This window comes from Polypterus senegalus, chromosome 9, assembly GCF_016835505.1.
Source record: "Polypterus senegalus isolate Bchr_013 chromosome 9, ASM1683550v1, whole genome shotgun sequence".
Taxonomy (NCBI): Eukaryota; Metazoa; Chordata; class Cladistia; order Polypteriformes; family Polypteridae; genus Polypterus; species Polypterus senegalus.
Genome location: NC_053162.1, coordinates 125263409 through 125277342, shown reverse-complemented (window position 1 = coordinate 125277342; position 13934 = coordinate 125263409). Strand labels below are relative to the sequence as shown.

At 37.8% G+C, this 13934-nt stretch overlaps 1 protein-coding gene across 2 annotated transcripts in view; it reads left to right on the top strand.

The window, feature by feature from the left end:
- LOC120535727 (transient receptor potential cation channel subfamily V member 6-like) overlaps positions 1 to 13934 on the top strand; it is a 103460-nt gene that overhangs the window by 32113 nt on the left and 57413 nt on the right. Inside the window, exons 1-2 of one of the 2 annotated variants that reach the window (XM_039763754.1) lie at positions 2118 to 2282; positions 2710 to 2861. In XM_039763754.1, coding sequence (XP_039619688.1) covers positions 2277 to 2282; positions 2710 to 2861 — 158 coding nt within the window. In that variant the 5' untranslated portion in view covers positions 2118 to 2276. Of the gene's footprint in view, positions 1 to 2117; positions 2283 to 2709; positions 2862 to 13934 lie in introns of those variants that run through there. The other variant, XM_039763753.1, reaches the window with a different exon arrangement.

Sequence of the window (13934 nt, the reverse complement as noted above, 5' to 3'; positions counted from 1 at the left end):
CTTTGTAAAGCTGGAATGGAACATTTGGCCAGTCCAGTCTTTTTGCAGCCGGAACTGATCCTTGCTTAATAAGTGGGTCTCCTGTAAAAATACTATTTTAGTGTTTAAACCTGTTAGGTGAGAGAATACTTTCTTTCTCTTTAATTCGTGATTCAGGCCTTTAACATTCCAGCTCACAAAGTTAACTGTCCCATCATGGAGACATTGATTCTGTAGTTTTGATGTCAGCTTTAACCTTAATTTCCAATTTTCCCATGAGTTATTGCTATGCAGCCTATTGTTATGTTGGTAGTTATAATTATAAGGATTAAAAGGATAGAATAGATATAGCTTGCTCTCTTTCTCTCCCCCCTTAAATTTTGCCTCCCCATGTGAGGCTGGACCCCACTTCACAAAGTCCCATTCCTTTGACATACCTAGAGACAGAGTACGTCCAAAACAAAGCAAGCCCCCAGCAGCGGCATTTGAGGATTAAAAAGTAGAGATATCTATTGCCGATAAAGTCTAAATATTATAAGCATAAAATATAATCTTCAACAGACTTGAAATATTAAGACAGTAAACCCAGGGAATGGTGTTAAAAAGTGGTCCTGAATAAGTATAGTATACCCTAATGCAATAATAACAATAACAATAAACCAAGGTTATGATGTAAAACAGTCTCATTTAGAATAGTAAAAAAAAAAAAAAAAAACCTACTTTAATTTCTTCCACACATAAGCCTATAAGTGCAATTAAAACATAAACAAAAAGTGTCCGAGAAGAGAAAATGATGTATAATTATGGTACCCGTATCGTTGCAAGTGGATCAGACAGCAGGTAATATCTTCTTGCCATGCCATGACAGGATGTGACTCACTATCGTATTTCAAAAAAGTGTCAGGATCTTAATTCCTTTTCTGCTTCCTCCTTGCTGGAGAATATGTAATATTTATCTTGAATATCCACTTTCAGTTTGACAGGATACAAGAGGCTGTATCTGATATCGGCTTTCCGTAACCGCTGTTTAATGTTTTAAAAAGCTGCACATTTAGCAGCTGTTGAGGTTGAGAAATCAGGGATATGAGAATGTGGTTATTTTCAAATATAATCTGTTGTTTCTGTCTGTGAAGTGCCATTACATTAAGCTTAATTTGTAATCTCTCGAAGCGAACAATTAGAGTCCTAGGTTTAGAGGTATTTGATCCATGTATGCAATAATCTGCCACTATCTCGGTATCTGATTTAAAGTCCTCTCCAATTATTGTTGAGAATAGTTCAGCTACGAGTTTCACTGGGTTTGGACTTTCACGATTCTCAGGTTGACCTTCGATTCTAATATTATTCCTTCTGCATCCATCTTCCAGAGCCACAAGTCTGTCTCCGAGTTTTTTGCATTCGGAATTCCCAGCTGTAGCTTTTCCATCTGCGTTAGATGCCGAATGTTCCACTGTTTCAATTCGAGTCGTGAATGTCTGCTTAACATCTTCCAACTGATTGGCAAGTTCTCTCAGTTTAGATACATTTTCCTGAATTTTTCCTAGCATACCTTTTAAGGTTGCATCAAAACAATTATATATACATTTTTCCAAGTATTTATTATCCTTCCGCAGTTTTTGCAGCTCCAGCCGCAGCTTCTCGTTTGTCTCATTTTGCAGCTTCTCATTTGTCTTGAGCAAGCCATTTATTTCTTTCTTCATATTTTTCTGAATGTCTTTCTTAAGCTCACTTATGGCCGTGGCCAATGTTGTGATCATTTTCTTCAGTTCGGACAAATCGTTACGGCTTTCGTGCTCCACGGGTGAAGTGGCAACCCCGGTTACAGCCAATGCTTCCGACTTGCGAGGAGTAGATGAAAGCACGGACTGCAAGGCCATTTCTAGTTTCACGTGATCTTCTGGAATCAGTGAGCTATCGTGACCTGCATCACTTGCACCTTCACTCCCATTTTCGCTCTCGACTGGAGATGATGCAGTGGAGCGGGGTCCTGGGAAGTCTGTGCTTCCGCCTGCCTGTTCCAGGTCAGTCTGTGAAAGGCCGTACCTTGCACTTGGGCTTGATGTCTATCTAGAATTGGGTGTAGCTTTAAGTTTCTTTTCCTTTTCTTTCTGACCCCCTTACTTGTTACTCATGTTTATATATTGTAGTAGAAACTCCTCGTGTTCGGTAAATACAGGATTACCTCGGGATAATAAGAAATAAGAGAAAAAACGAAGCTCCGCTTCAGACGTCCATCTTCTGTAACGGACGAGACCAACCCATCAAAGATGTTTCCTTCTTGAACAGTTGTTTGACCTATGGTGGTAAAGCTTTCTGTAATAACCAAACATTACCTATTTGGTAAATGAGAATGTGTGTTTATTTATGAAATAAAAGTGTAAGGTATAGTTAATTGATAAGGTTTTGCACTTTTATATTATCACACTATATTGTAAATATGTTTTATATTGTAAATAAGTGGAAGCCCTCAATAATGACATCAATGAAACAAATTAGACATTGAATTGAATAAATTAGTACTATAAGTGCTCATATTGTGTGTTTCCAAACATGCTTTAACCAGTCTACAAAATGCAGTTTTTTATCCTTTGTTAAAATAAATTAAAAATTAAATAAACACATTAAACATTGAGTATAAGCTGTACGTTATTGACAGCCACAAAAAGTTCAGCAGAGTCCTATGCTTGTCAAATGCAATAGAATTAATTTTTGTCTTTTGCCTTTCCCCAGTCTAGCCAAAATGCTAAAAATACATCAACACCATTTGTTTTACGAGCTAAAGGGCTGATTGTTAACTGGTGGAAAGACCTGGTGTACAGGTACCTGCATAAGAAAGACTGGAAGCAAGTGGTAGACGAGGCTCATCTACAACAGATTCAGAGGTAACTTAAACTATTAACAATCATACTTCAACTTTTACATAAACATGTAATTAACTAAAAACAAAACAGAAAAGGCATCTTTTTATACTTAGTTTCTTTATTCTTTTGCTGTAAACTTATGGAATGTATTTCTTCCTTTTATTGTACATGTGTGTTTAATATTTTGTTTATTAAGGCATAATAATATTAAAATAATGTGAAAGGTGCTATATAAACAGTCATTAATTGATATTTCTGATAAAATGAATAACTTATTTCTTTTGAATTTTTACAGATATTGTCCAATTACATTTTTTCTGTCATCAAAGTAAATAGTTAGAGAGCAATCATCTGTATTTTGCATTGAAGCACATACTCTCAGAAAAATAGGTAATTTTGTCATGCAGCCTAGTGCTAGTACAAAATACCCATTCTTATCACAAATCAGGCAGTGGAGTACTAAACACATGAGCATTAAGTAAAATGGCACTTAGCTTGACGTATAATGTTAATTAAACTTCTTCAGACAAACAGGTGTGAAGGAAGCACCATCAACATCATCAGCTAATAGTCTCTGGTAGAACAGGAAAGTAGGGGCATTTTTTTCTCTAAGTAAGGTCTTGACTCTCCATCTGCGTTTAGGTAGCTTGGTTGAGAAAGAATGTCCAAAGGCCTGATGGCTAGATAACTTCAAAATAGACAGCCCTCAGATGTTAAACTATTGTGATAAACTGACAGTCTGTGAGTGTAGAAGAAGCTTCAACAAGTACTGTTATCATTTTATTCAAATATTATTTACAAAATTATCCAAAAATCATACAGTTCCATAAATACCATGCCTTCCCTCTCTTTTACTGTCTGTTACCAGAATATTCCAACAACTTGTTAGTTATATGAAATAGATTTTGCCAAACCTTCAGCTCTGATTTGTTTTGTAATTTGTCTTTATCTATTTACATTTCAAAGGGATCTTGTTTTTACAACAAATTTGACCCTGGCTTTAAGTAAGGTCCGATGGCCAGGGTGGACAGAAAATAACCAAAACTCCAGCCTTCTGGAGTTTTTTTTTTTGTTTTTTTTTCTGTCCACCCTGGCCATCAGACCTTACTTATTCTATGTTAATTAATGTTGACTTATTTTTATTTTTTATTGTGTCTTCTAATTTTCTATTCTTCGTTTTTTAAAGCACTTTGAGCTACATTTTTTTGTATGAAAATGTGCTATATAAATAAATGTTGTTGTTGTTTAGCGTTGTGTATTGTTTATTTATTTATTGTAAATCATTTTGTATTTTCATGAATGCAATTATTTGTGTCTTTTAATATATGTTTATTTTTCCTTGATTACGTTCTTTGTCAATAGTTTTGCAAGCATCTTCCTATTTTCTGGATTGTTTTGTTTCTCTTTGCCTCCTTCCAATTAAGGAGGTGTACAGCTAATAGGGCCACCTAAGCCTCTGTTTAAAATGTTGTTGTTATTCCTTCTATTCTTAATCATCGTCTACAGTTTGAAATGGATTACCTAAGGTTAGTTTGGAATTCTTTGATTTAGTATTTTAGCTTTGTATTACTTTGTCTTTGCCTCATTACAAAATTTGTGGTGTTTTGTTTTTTTATCTCTTGCCCTTCTTCTAATCATAGTATTTTTTAATCCTAACTGGTTTCTTGGCCTTTGTTTTTATTGTATTTTTGCTTCTTACCCTATTTTTGTAATATTTTGATTGATCTTTAACTAATTGATTTTGATTAAGTGATTAGTCGATGTATCAAACTGTGACTTCTGAAGACTAAAGAATCTATTAGTATTAGTTAATTTTTGTTCCAATGTGTTTTTTACCAGTGACTACACTTAAAAGACTGGTGCTAAATTTGTTGTAAAACAAAAGCAATCTTGCATAATTAAACAGAATTTAGAACTGGTTTAGCAAACTAATGTGACTTTTTTCCATTACGAAATCATTACTTTCCAGAGGCTGTTACTGACTGAAATAACACACATTCCTTTCAATCAAATGTACTTGTCATCAGGTCAACATGCTAAGCAGAAATATCCATCGAAAAAATGAATACAAATTCTCCTGATTTTATTTAATTATAGCATTATATGTTTAACATGTTAAACATTTAAGTTACAAACATGCAAATTCTAATCTATTCTATGATGGCCCTATTTTTAAAAAATAATAATAAGAAGAAACCTAGAAACTGACATTTATATGAAAAGCGGTCTAGTGGCTGACAGGTTATGAAATGGGGTCAGTGTGAGCTGTTACCTTAAGGTAATTTCACCACCATTCAGTCAAGAATCCTTCTGAATGCCGCAATTGCTTTTACTTTATCTGCTTAATCCTCCCATGCTGTCATCTCAGCTATTGTTTTGTTACTGGAAATTGTATGAACACTTTCTTAAAAGGATTCATTTTGATTAAGCAAGTAATTCATACTGCAGTGGGCTGGTGCCCTGCCCAGGGTTTGTTTCCTGCCTTGCGTCCGGTGTTGGCTGGGATTGGCTCCAGCAGACCCCCATGACCCTGTAGTTAGGATATGGCGGGTTGGATAATGGATGGATGGAAGTAATTCATAATAAAAAGTAGTGTCGTAGAAACTTGAAAATAGCAATGTTGTGGTAACTCAGTACTAACTGATAGCCATGTATGTGTTCATATACAGAGAACTTCAACACCTCAAAAATGAACTTCACTATCTGTCTAAACATGTAAATAGTGTAGTATGCTGGGTGGCCTGTAGGAGGCGCTTCAGCTCCCCAAACACCCGACACAAGTCAGGCTCACACACAACAAACACGAAGATTTTATTCATGGGAAACTCTTCTGTCTTTGTCTTCCTTCTTCTTCTTCTCTTTCTCTCACTCTCTCTCTGTCACTGCCTCATCCACTCCTCCCAACAAGCTTGATCCTATTCCTTCTTCCTGACTCTGGCTTCCAGAGCAGTGGCAAACAGCTCCTTTTAAGTGATCCCAGAAGTACTTCCGGTATCACAAAGGCTTGGTCTGGGAGCACTTCTGTGTAAGGAGGGTGCCCCATAAAGTAGGGCACTTTTGTCCCTGCAGCACCCCCTGGCTGCACCCATGGAACCCTATAGGGCTGTGTCGAAGAACTCCCAATTCCCATCGTGCCCTGTGGGAATCCGTGGTGCTGTTGCAACACAGGGGGCTTGCCACCCTCTGGCTTGGAGGAGGTAATGTCCTGTGTATGCTATCTCACCCAGTTCTCCTCCACTAAGGCCGTCCCAGACAGGCGAGGCTCGCGGCCGTCCCTCATAGCTGATAAAGAAACTAAGATCCAATCCATGAAGAAATGCTGTAGCATCTCATTTTTATTTTAAAGAGCATTTATAGTAAAAGTGCGTATAAAAAGAAACAATAAACACAAAGGAAACATGTATTGGAAATATTCCTGCAGCCCTGCTTTATATTTAGCAGAACTGCTATATTAAAAATGTTTTGAAAAATTATTTAAAACCACAGAAGTAATAGTCCTAAAATACAAAAATTAAAAAAGGCCTCATTATCAGTATCATATTTTTATGTATATTTATCATCTGTCCAAAATTAGATCCAGTAGAACTGGGATATTCCCCGAAATTCACTAATACTAAAAATGTTCAGTGTTCTACATCACAATTCTGCAGGCATCCAATATATAAGATATAATTTTGCATCCTAACTTTAGAGGCATCTTCACAATTTCAACATGCCACGCATTAATATTAGCAGTACAGAGCACCTGACAGCATATTAGAGGAGTAGCTTATATTACCTCTAAGGGATGTGTTTTAGCTACATCCCAATACTCCATACAACCATAAGCTAAATTGTCTTAAAAGGCATAATATATTGTTAGTAAAGTTTCTCTAGATGCTCCCATATATCAAGTCACAGAACATATACAGTAAGTGAATAACTTTCTTGTATTTATCCTCTAAAGACATTTATGACATTTAAATGTAAATCTCACATTAAACTTCAAGGCTAAATACATAAAAACTGAAACATTTAGCAATATCTGACTATATAAATAAATATAATAATTACCTAGACACTTTATTAGATAAATAAGAACTGTGTGAGGTGACAACTGTTATACTAAGGATGTCCCCATCATTGGTGTACCGGTGCAACTGCTGAAGCGAAGTTAGTTTGGAGTTTATGGAGAGGAGTCAAGGTTGGGAAACAAAGCTAGGGTCAGACAAAATTTGACAGTCAAAGCCACAAGCACATACTAAACAATGAGCAGAACAGAATAAAAAAGTAATCTCTTTTATATGGAATAGCCTCCTTTCTGCCAAAAAACAATAGACTGATACGTTTTGTGAGAAACAAGTTTCATTTTGACCATTTTTGAAGCCAAAAATTAACTTGAGGTATGCTAGCACTTTACAACAAATGTGAAAAGAATAACAGGTTTCAGCAGTTATAATGTATGTAAAAAGATTTCTCTTATAACCAATTAGCATTTATAGATGACTAATTAAAGATAAGACAAGGGAGTTTACCATTAAGACACTGAAGCAATGACTTCTGAAAATGGGCTTTGCAGTCTGTTGTGGTGTGGAATTTTGTATATACTGTAAGTTGATAAATATTCTGTATGTCTTTATTTGTAATTTAGACAAAGCAATGTAATATTAGTGTTACATTATTGATAGGAACAGCAATGGTTTGATGGTTAAGAACCTAACCCCCAGTCTTTAGGACTGAGTCTTTCTAATTTTATGACAGGGTCAGGGGAAGTACCTAAAACCAGTTTGGCAAGTGATTCTTTGCAGGACTCTCTCAATCAACTCCCGCATGGAGGCCAAGTACCTAAATGTCATGCTTCACCTTAACAAATGGTATTGGGGGCAGGTGTGAAACCATTGTGCCGCACCAGAATTCTATTGGTCTAAAGTTACCTATTGGGCTTTAAATCATAAGCCATTAAGTACCTCAACGCCCTATTTGCTGCAAGGTTAGGAAAAACAGTCAATAAATTTGCTTGCTTTACCCTTCCCTCACTCTCTTATACCAGACAGGCATGTGGCCTTTTCTGAAGAAAGCTATTAGAAACATTAGTAATGTCTTGGCCATATTTTTAAATAAGTATAATGGGATCTTAAAAAAAAGTATTTTATCAAAATGATGAAAATTTCTGGGCGAGTCCAAACGTTTCATTGGTTGTTTATTTATTTATTTATTTGTTTGTTTGTTTTTTCATTCAATAGATCCATTGGAGAGCAGAGGTAAACACTTTGTTCTGCTTTAAAAACTATAGCTAGAAAAAGAGACTCCTAGGCTTATGTAGACATGAATAGGAAAGCAGCTAAAAAGCAGTAAATCATTCTATGAACTTTGGAAACTTACTTGGAAAGATCAAATGATTCAAGCTATGCTATGTTTCATGTGAGGTTAAAATAAATAATTTCTTGTACAATAGCAATATATATATGAATGAATAAACGTCCATCCATTATCCAACCCGCTATATCCTAACACAGGGTCACGGGGGTCTGCAGGAGCCAATCCCAGCCAACACAAGGCAGGGTGCCAGCGCACCACAGGACACGCACCTACACACACACACCAAGCACGCACTAGGGACAATTTAGAATTGCCAATGCACCTAAGTTGCATGTCTTTGGACTGTTGGAGGAAACCGGAGGAAACCCATGCAAACACGGGAGAACATGCAGACTCCACGCAGGGAGGACCTGGGGAGCTACCCACTGCGTCGCCGATGAATATACATAAAATAATAAAATGACTTCCTTTACAGTTGCTCCAGGGGTTCCTAGTATCACTTGTAACCCCCTATCCTCCAAATATGATACAGTTATTCCAGAGGATGACTAAGTGGTAACATTGTCCACACACACATACTTCTTTTTCGGCAGAAATAGATCCTATAGACAGTCCAGAACACAGAATCCATATACTGTATAAAGTAATAAGTTTAGTTACATATCAATAATTTTGTGAAATGGAAACAGGTTTAATTCCCATCTTCATTATGTTTGCATTGGCTGATTGCTATTACTGAGTGGGCATAACTGTTCATCGTGGGATATTAGCACACCGTCTAGTAGGGCACAATAAGTCAGAGCCAGAACACTGGTAAAATTTAAACTGCATATTGCTTATTGATTGAATGATGTTAAACGCTGCTATGATGTACTGTATATAATGGAAAAATAGTTCTACAAGAGCACACACTAGAATGACTTAAGAGAGGGATATTTAAAAAAAAACTTTTGACTTAGCAGTCACCGTCACAGTTAGGCATTATATAGGCATATTGCAGTTGGTGTAAAGGAACCCCTGTGACTTTAACAGCATTTAAAAAACACAATGGGAAGTACAATATCCTGCATAACATACTTTCAGGGTTTGTAAAGTAGATAGGTTGATGGATGGATGGAGGATTAATTATTAAGAAGCTCTCTGTATACAAAAATACGGTACAGTAGCATTTTGTGTGTATGTAGATATATCAATGACTATAAATTATAGCTACAAGAATAAAACAGCTAGGTTGTGCAGTTATTGGAACTACTGTCTCACATGTTGCAGACTCCTTGTACAGCTGCAGTCAGGGAGGGTTATGGAATGCTCCTTACGGATGATGCTGCAGTTGTGACCCACTGGGCTGGCTACTTTGAGCATCTGTTTAAAGCTGATCCTCTGGCTAGGATGTTAGACATCTCTCGGTCCACTATCTGATATAGCAGGTCCACAGTTCAGAAAGAATGGCCAGTTCTGAATAAATAATCTAGTGGTAGTGTGGCTGGAGCAGTTCCAGGGCGCGATGTGGGCATGGGTGTTTCTGCGTTGAAGTGCACAGGTATGGGATTGCCTATGACCGTAATTGATGCCGGAAGCTGCTAATCACCACACCAGTGCCACGTCCCCATTATAAATAGGAGACGTGCGAGTTGGGAGGAGAGCTATAAAAACAGAAGGACGGAGGTTAAGGGAGAAGAAGGCTGGAGAAGGAGAGCCGGTGCGAGTCAACGAGCAAGCGAGAGAGTTAGGCCGACAGTCTGGGGGAAAAATGAAGTGGTTGCTCCAGCTGAGCAGTTTGGAGTAGCTGGAGTGACCGGCAGAATAGACGACTCGTCATGGAAGGCAGTCAGGAAGGCTCGGGAGAGCTGACCCCCAGCATTAGCGCCTTGGCCGCTGGGATCCCAAATCTTGGTCCGGCTGAAGTTCTATGTAGTTGGGGAACAGAAGGCTACTGGACCAGAGTAGGGGGCAGCTGCACCTGCAGATAGGGCGACTCCCCTGTTGCAGGGCCCGTATGGGAGTTGCAGGGGAGCCGCCAGGTAGAAAGAAGAAAGCACCTGGTTTTTAAAGAAAGGGACTGCTTCCAGCCAGTATTTTAACCTTGTTTTTAAATTATTTATACTGTATTATTATTTTAAAATTTTTTATTGTGGTTTTAACCTCTACTTGTTGTCATAATGGATTATTTATTCATTGATGTTTTGAGCACTGCAGTTTATTTGGACACTGTTTTAGTTTGGTTTTATTGAATAAAAGCACTTTTCCACTTTGCACCTTCCCCTTACTTTGTATGGCAGTGTTTCCCAACCTCGGTCCTTGGGGCACACTGTGGGTGGAGGTTTTTGTTCCAACAAGCTTGTGTTTTTAATTGGACTCCTGGGCTAATAAAGTGATGTGTTCTTTCCCAAGTTCTGTGTTTTGGGAACAATATAGAAAATAGAAAACTAAGTTTGGTAAAAATATATATATATATATATATATATATATATATATATATATATATATATATTAAAATGTAGCAAGTAGTTATATGGGAATAATGTAATTTCTTCTTTTCAACAATATTTTCATCTTGATTTTCATTCTTTTCTAGGTGCTCTAATTGTTAAATTAATCCATTATTTACTAATTAGTGGGTCTGATGCTAAAGTAGTTGCAGCCTTTGATTATTCAGTGTTGTTTGCCAGCGTGTCTGCTGTGCTCATTTTTAATTACCATTAATAAGATACACTTAGGGAAAAGGGAAAAACTTCACAGGGAAAGGGCAAAATACAGTTTAATGAAATCAACAAAATAGAGTTAAGCATTTAAATCTACAGCAAAAGCAGAAATATTTTTAAAAGTCTTATAAATGTAAAAATCATGCTGCTGTACGTGCTGAATTTAGAATAAAAGAAAAATAATACCAGCTAATTAAATGAGATAAGTGTTATCAGGTGTTGCCACTGATTAGGAATCTGGTTGGAACAAAAACCTGCAGCCACAGTGTCCCCTCAGGACCGATGTTGGGAAACACTGTTGTATGGTGTCCTCATTATCTAGCTCATCTGGTTACATTACCGATGGTGTTGGGTTAAGAGGCTCCCAGAAAAGTGGTGGGAGTATGAAGCTGTTCTTGAGGCTGATCATCCAATTATCTGTGCACCACCCAATCTCACTGAGATTACGCAGGTGGTGAACCAGCTGAGGGTAGGGAAGATAGCGGGGATCTGAGGTCAACTTCTCCAGGTTGGTGGTAAGGCATTGCAAGCAATTTTTGCTTCCATTTGAGAGACGGGCATCATCCCAACTGACTGGAAAACGGTACTTGTCATCCCTATGTGGAAAAGGAAGGGTGATTGCCTGGTCTGAGACAACTACAAGGGTATAACACTGATCACTTGCCAACCTACCAGCGACCAGAGCAGTCTGATTTTATGCCTAAGAAGTCTACCATTGACCACATTCTTTGCAGCCTTTTTAGATTTTTGGAAAACGTTTGACTTGAGCTGCCCTGTGGGACATCCTGAGACATAGCAGGATTCCCCTTGAAGTTACTGGATATTGTGGCCAGCCTGTATACTGGTACTGTGAATGTTGTGCAGAGTGGAAGCAGAACCTCTACATTTTTCCTTGTTGATTCTGGGTTTTGTCAAGGGTTTTCTCTTGCTCCTATTCTCTTTAATGCTTACTTGGACTGGGTGTTAGACAGGGTTGTGGGGTCCAGTGGCTGTGGGGCATCTGTTGGTGAAGAGAGATTCACTGATTATGACTTTGCTGACGATGCTGTGACCTTTGTGGAGACAATGGAGGCTGTAATTGGGGCTCTCGAGTACCTGAGTGAGGATTCTGAGTATGTGGGCTCACGAGTGTTCTGGATAAATACCAAGATCCAGGCCTTTAATTACCTCTTGAGCACAGCCATCAACAGTGTGTCTGTCTACAGAGGGAATGTCAACCTTGTTGAGAGGTTTACTTACCTTAGCAGCGACATTCATACCTCATGGTGACTTGTACTATGAGGGGTGTGTGATGCTCCTGATATCTCAGTGAAAGGACAAAGGTCCATGTCTTTAGAGTCCTGGAGCTTCCTGTTTTGCTATACAGTTGTGAGACATGGTTGTTATCCAGTGATCTGAAATGAAGACAGGACTCCTTTACTCGGTACTGTGTCTCTTTAGAGAATTCCTTGTGTGCTGCTGGTTTGACTCTGTGTTGAATCAGTGGTTGTTCACAGAGTTCAGAATGAGGCACATTACCTGCATTGGCAAGAAGTGTCAGTTATGGTATATAGCATGATTCCCAGAGGGTGATGCAGCTCGCAAGATCCTTATTGCAGAGTATCTGAGCGGTTGGACCAGGCCAAGGGGATGCCCACATAACACCTGACTATGTGAGATATAGGATGGAACTGAACTGTGTGTCTGTCTGGGGGTTGCCAACTGGCAGGGCCAGACTGGGAAGCTTATTCAGGCTGCGAATCCCAAGTCTAAACCAGGCCACACAATATACATCAGTTTCCTTGTACACCATTTTGTCTTGGTATTTATGAATGAGGAGACAGTAGATTCAGCTTTTACACATTCATTTCACTTTAAATATTAGTCTCAAGACAACCTCTGATAAAGTGTGGAACAACACTTCATAAATGTAAGCACTTCATAAATAAATAAACCATGTAGTTCTATAATATTTAAACAAATGTGCAAAAAGCACTGAACCACAAAAAGTAGTTGTCAGTGGAATCCACAGTGCATAGATTATGTTTGCAATTTCAACTGTGACTCTGGAATCTACAAAGCCGCTGTCCAAGTCTAAATGGTAATGCTGAATACTCTTGCACAAAGTTTGAAGTATTGGTCAAAAAAGACCACTTTGAATTTCTTCAATAGACAAAAGACTAAAAAAATGTCTCAGTGCTACAGAATTCTGTCAAACATTTTTTAAAGAATGTACTTAGTAAACAAAAAACTATGAAACATTTTGTGTAGCCTATTCAGTCACTCTCTCATCATAGCGCTAAGGTTTAACTGTCAGAGCGTGAGAGACTCACTTTAAAAATATTAAAATAAAAAGAGACACTTTCATTAACAAACATGAAATAAAGAACAACAGGTACTTTTAAAATCACAAATCATTCCACTCATATGCATGTTTTATTAATAAAATAAAACATTTCATGTAGCCTATTCAGTCACTCTGAAGGAAAAAGGAAAAAAAAATGTTGAAAATGTGACCATATGCTACAACTCATTACAATTTGAAACAAAAATAAAACAAAGTATACAGTATCAAATACCAAAATCCCATACAACATCCAAATATAATTAAAAGTATATTATAAACTTTTTTTAAACAATCTTAATATATAACTTTAATCACAAAAGCACCAGACGTACGTACCTCTCATCATAGCGCTCCTGTTTAAGTGTCAGCGCGAGGTGCACGCGTAGTCAAAACAAGAAACCATCCAACCAGAAACCAGAAAAGAAACTCTTCAACGTTAAACCGAAAGGATTTGTACCCACAACAGAGCAATAACGCCTGCTTGTTTTCCAGTTTAGTGAAATTAAATAATGTTATTATTAGTTTATTTCACTGGTTGCTCTGAATGACAGGCCAGGCCAGGCAGCAGGCCACCAGGAGAGCTCCTGCGGATTGTAAACATCAGTCCGGTTCTGCCAACTGGGATCCTGAACTGTTTTGTCATATGGTGTGTGCGGCAAGACGCTGTACCAGTGCATACTTCCCAAGCTGTCCCGATTCATCTGGATACTACAGTAGTCTCAAAGGACAAAGTAAAATAAAAAATGTAAACATGCAGACAAAAAGATA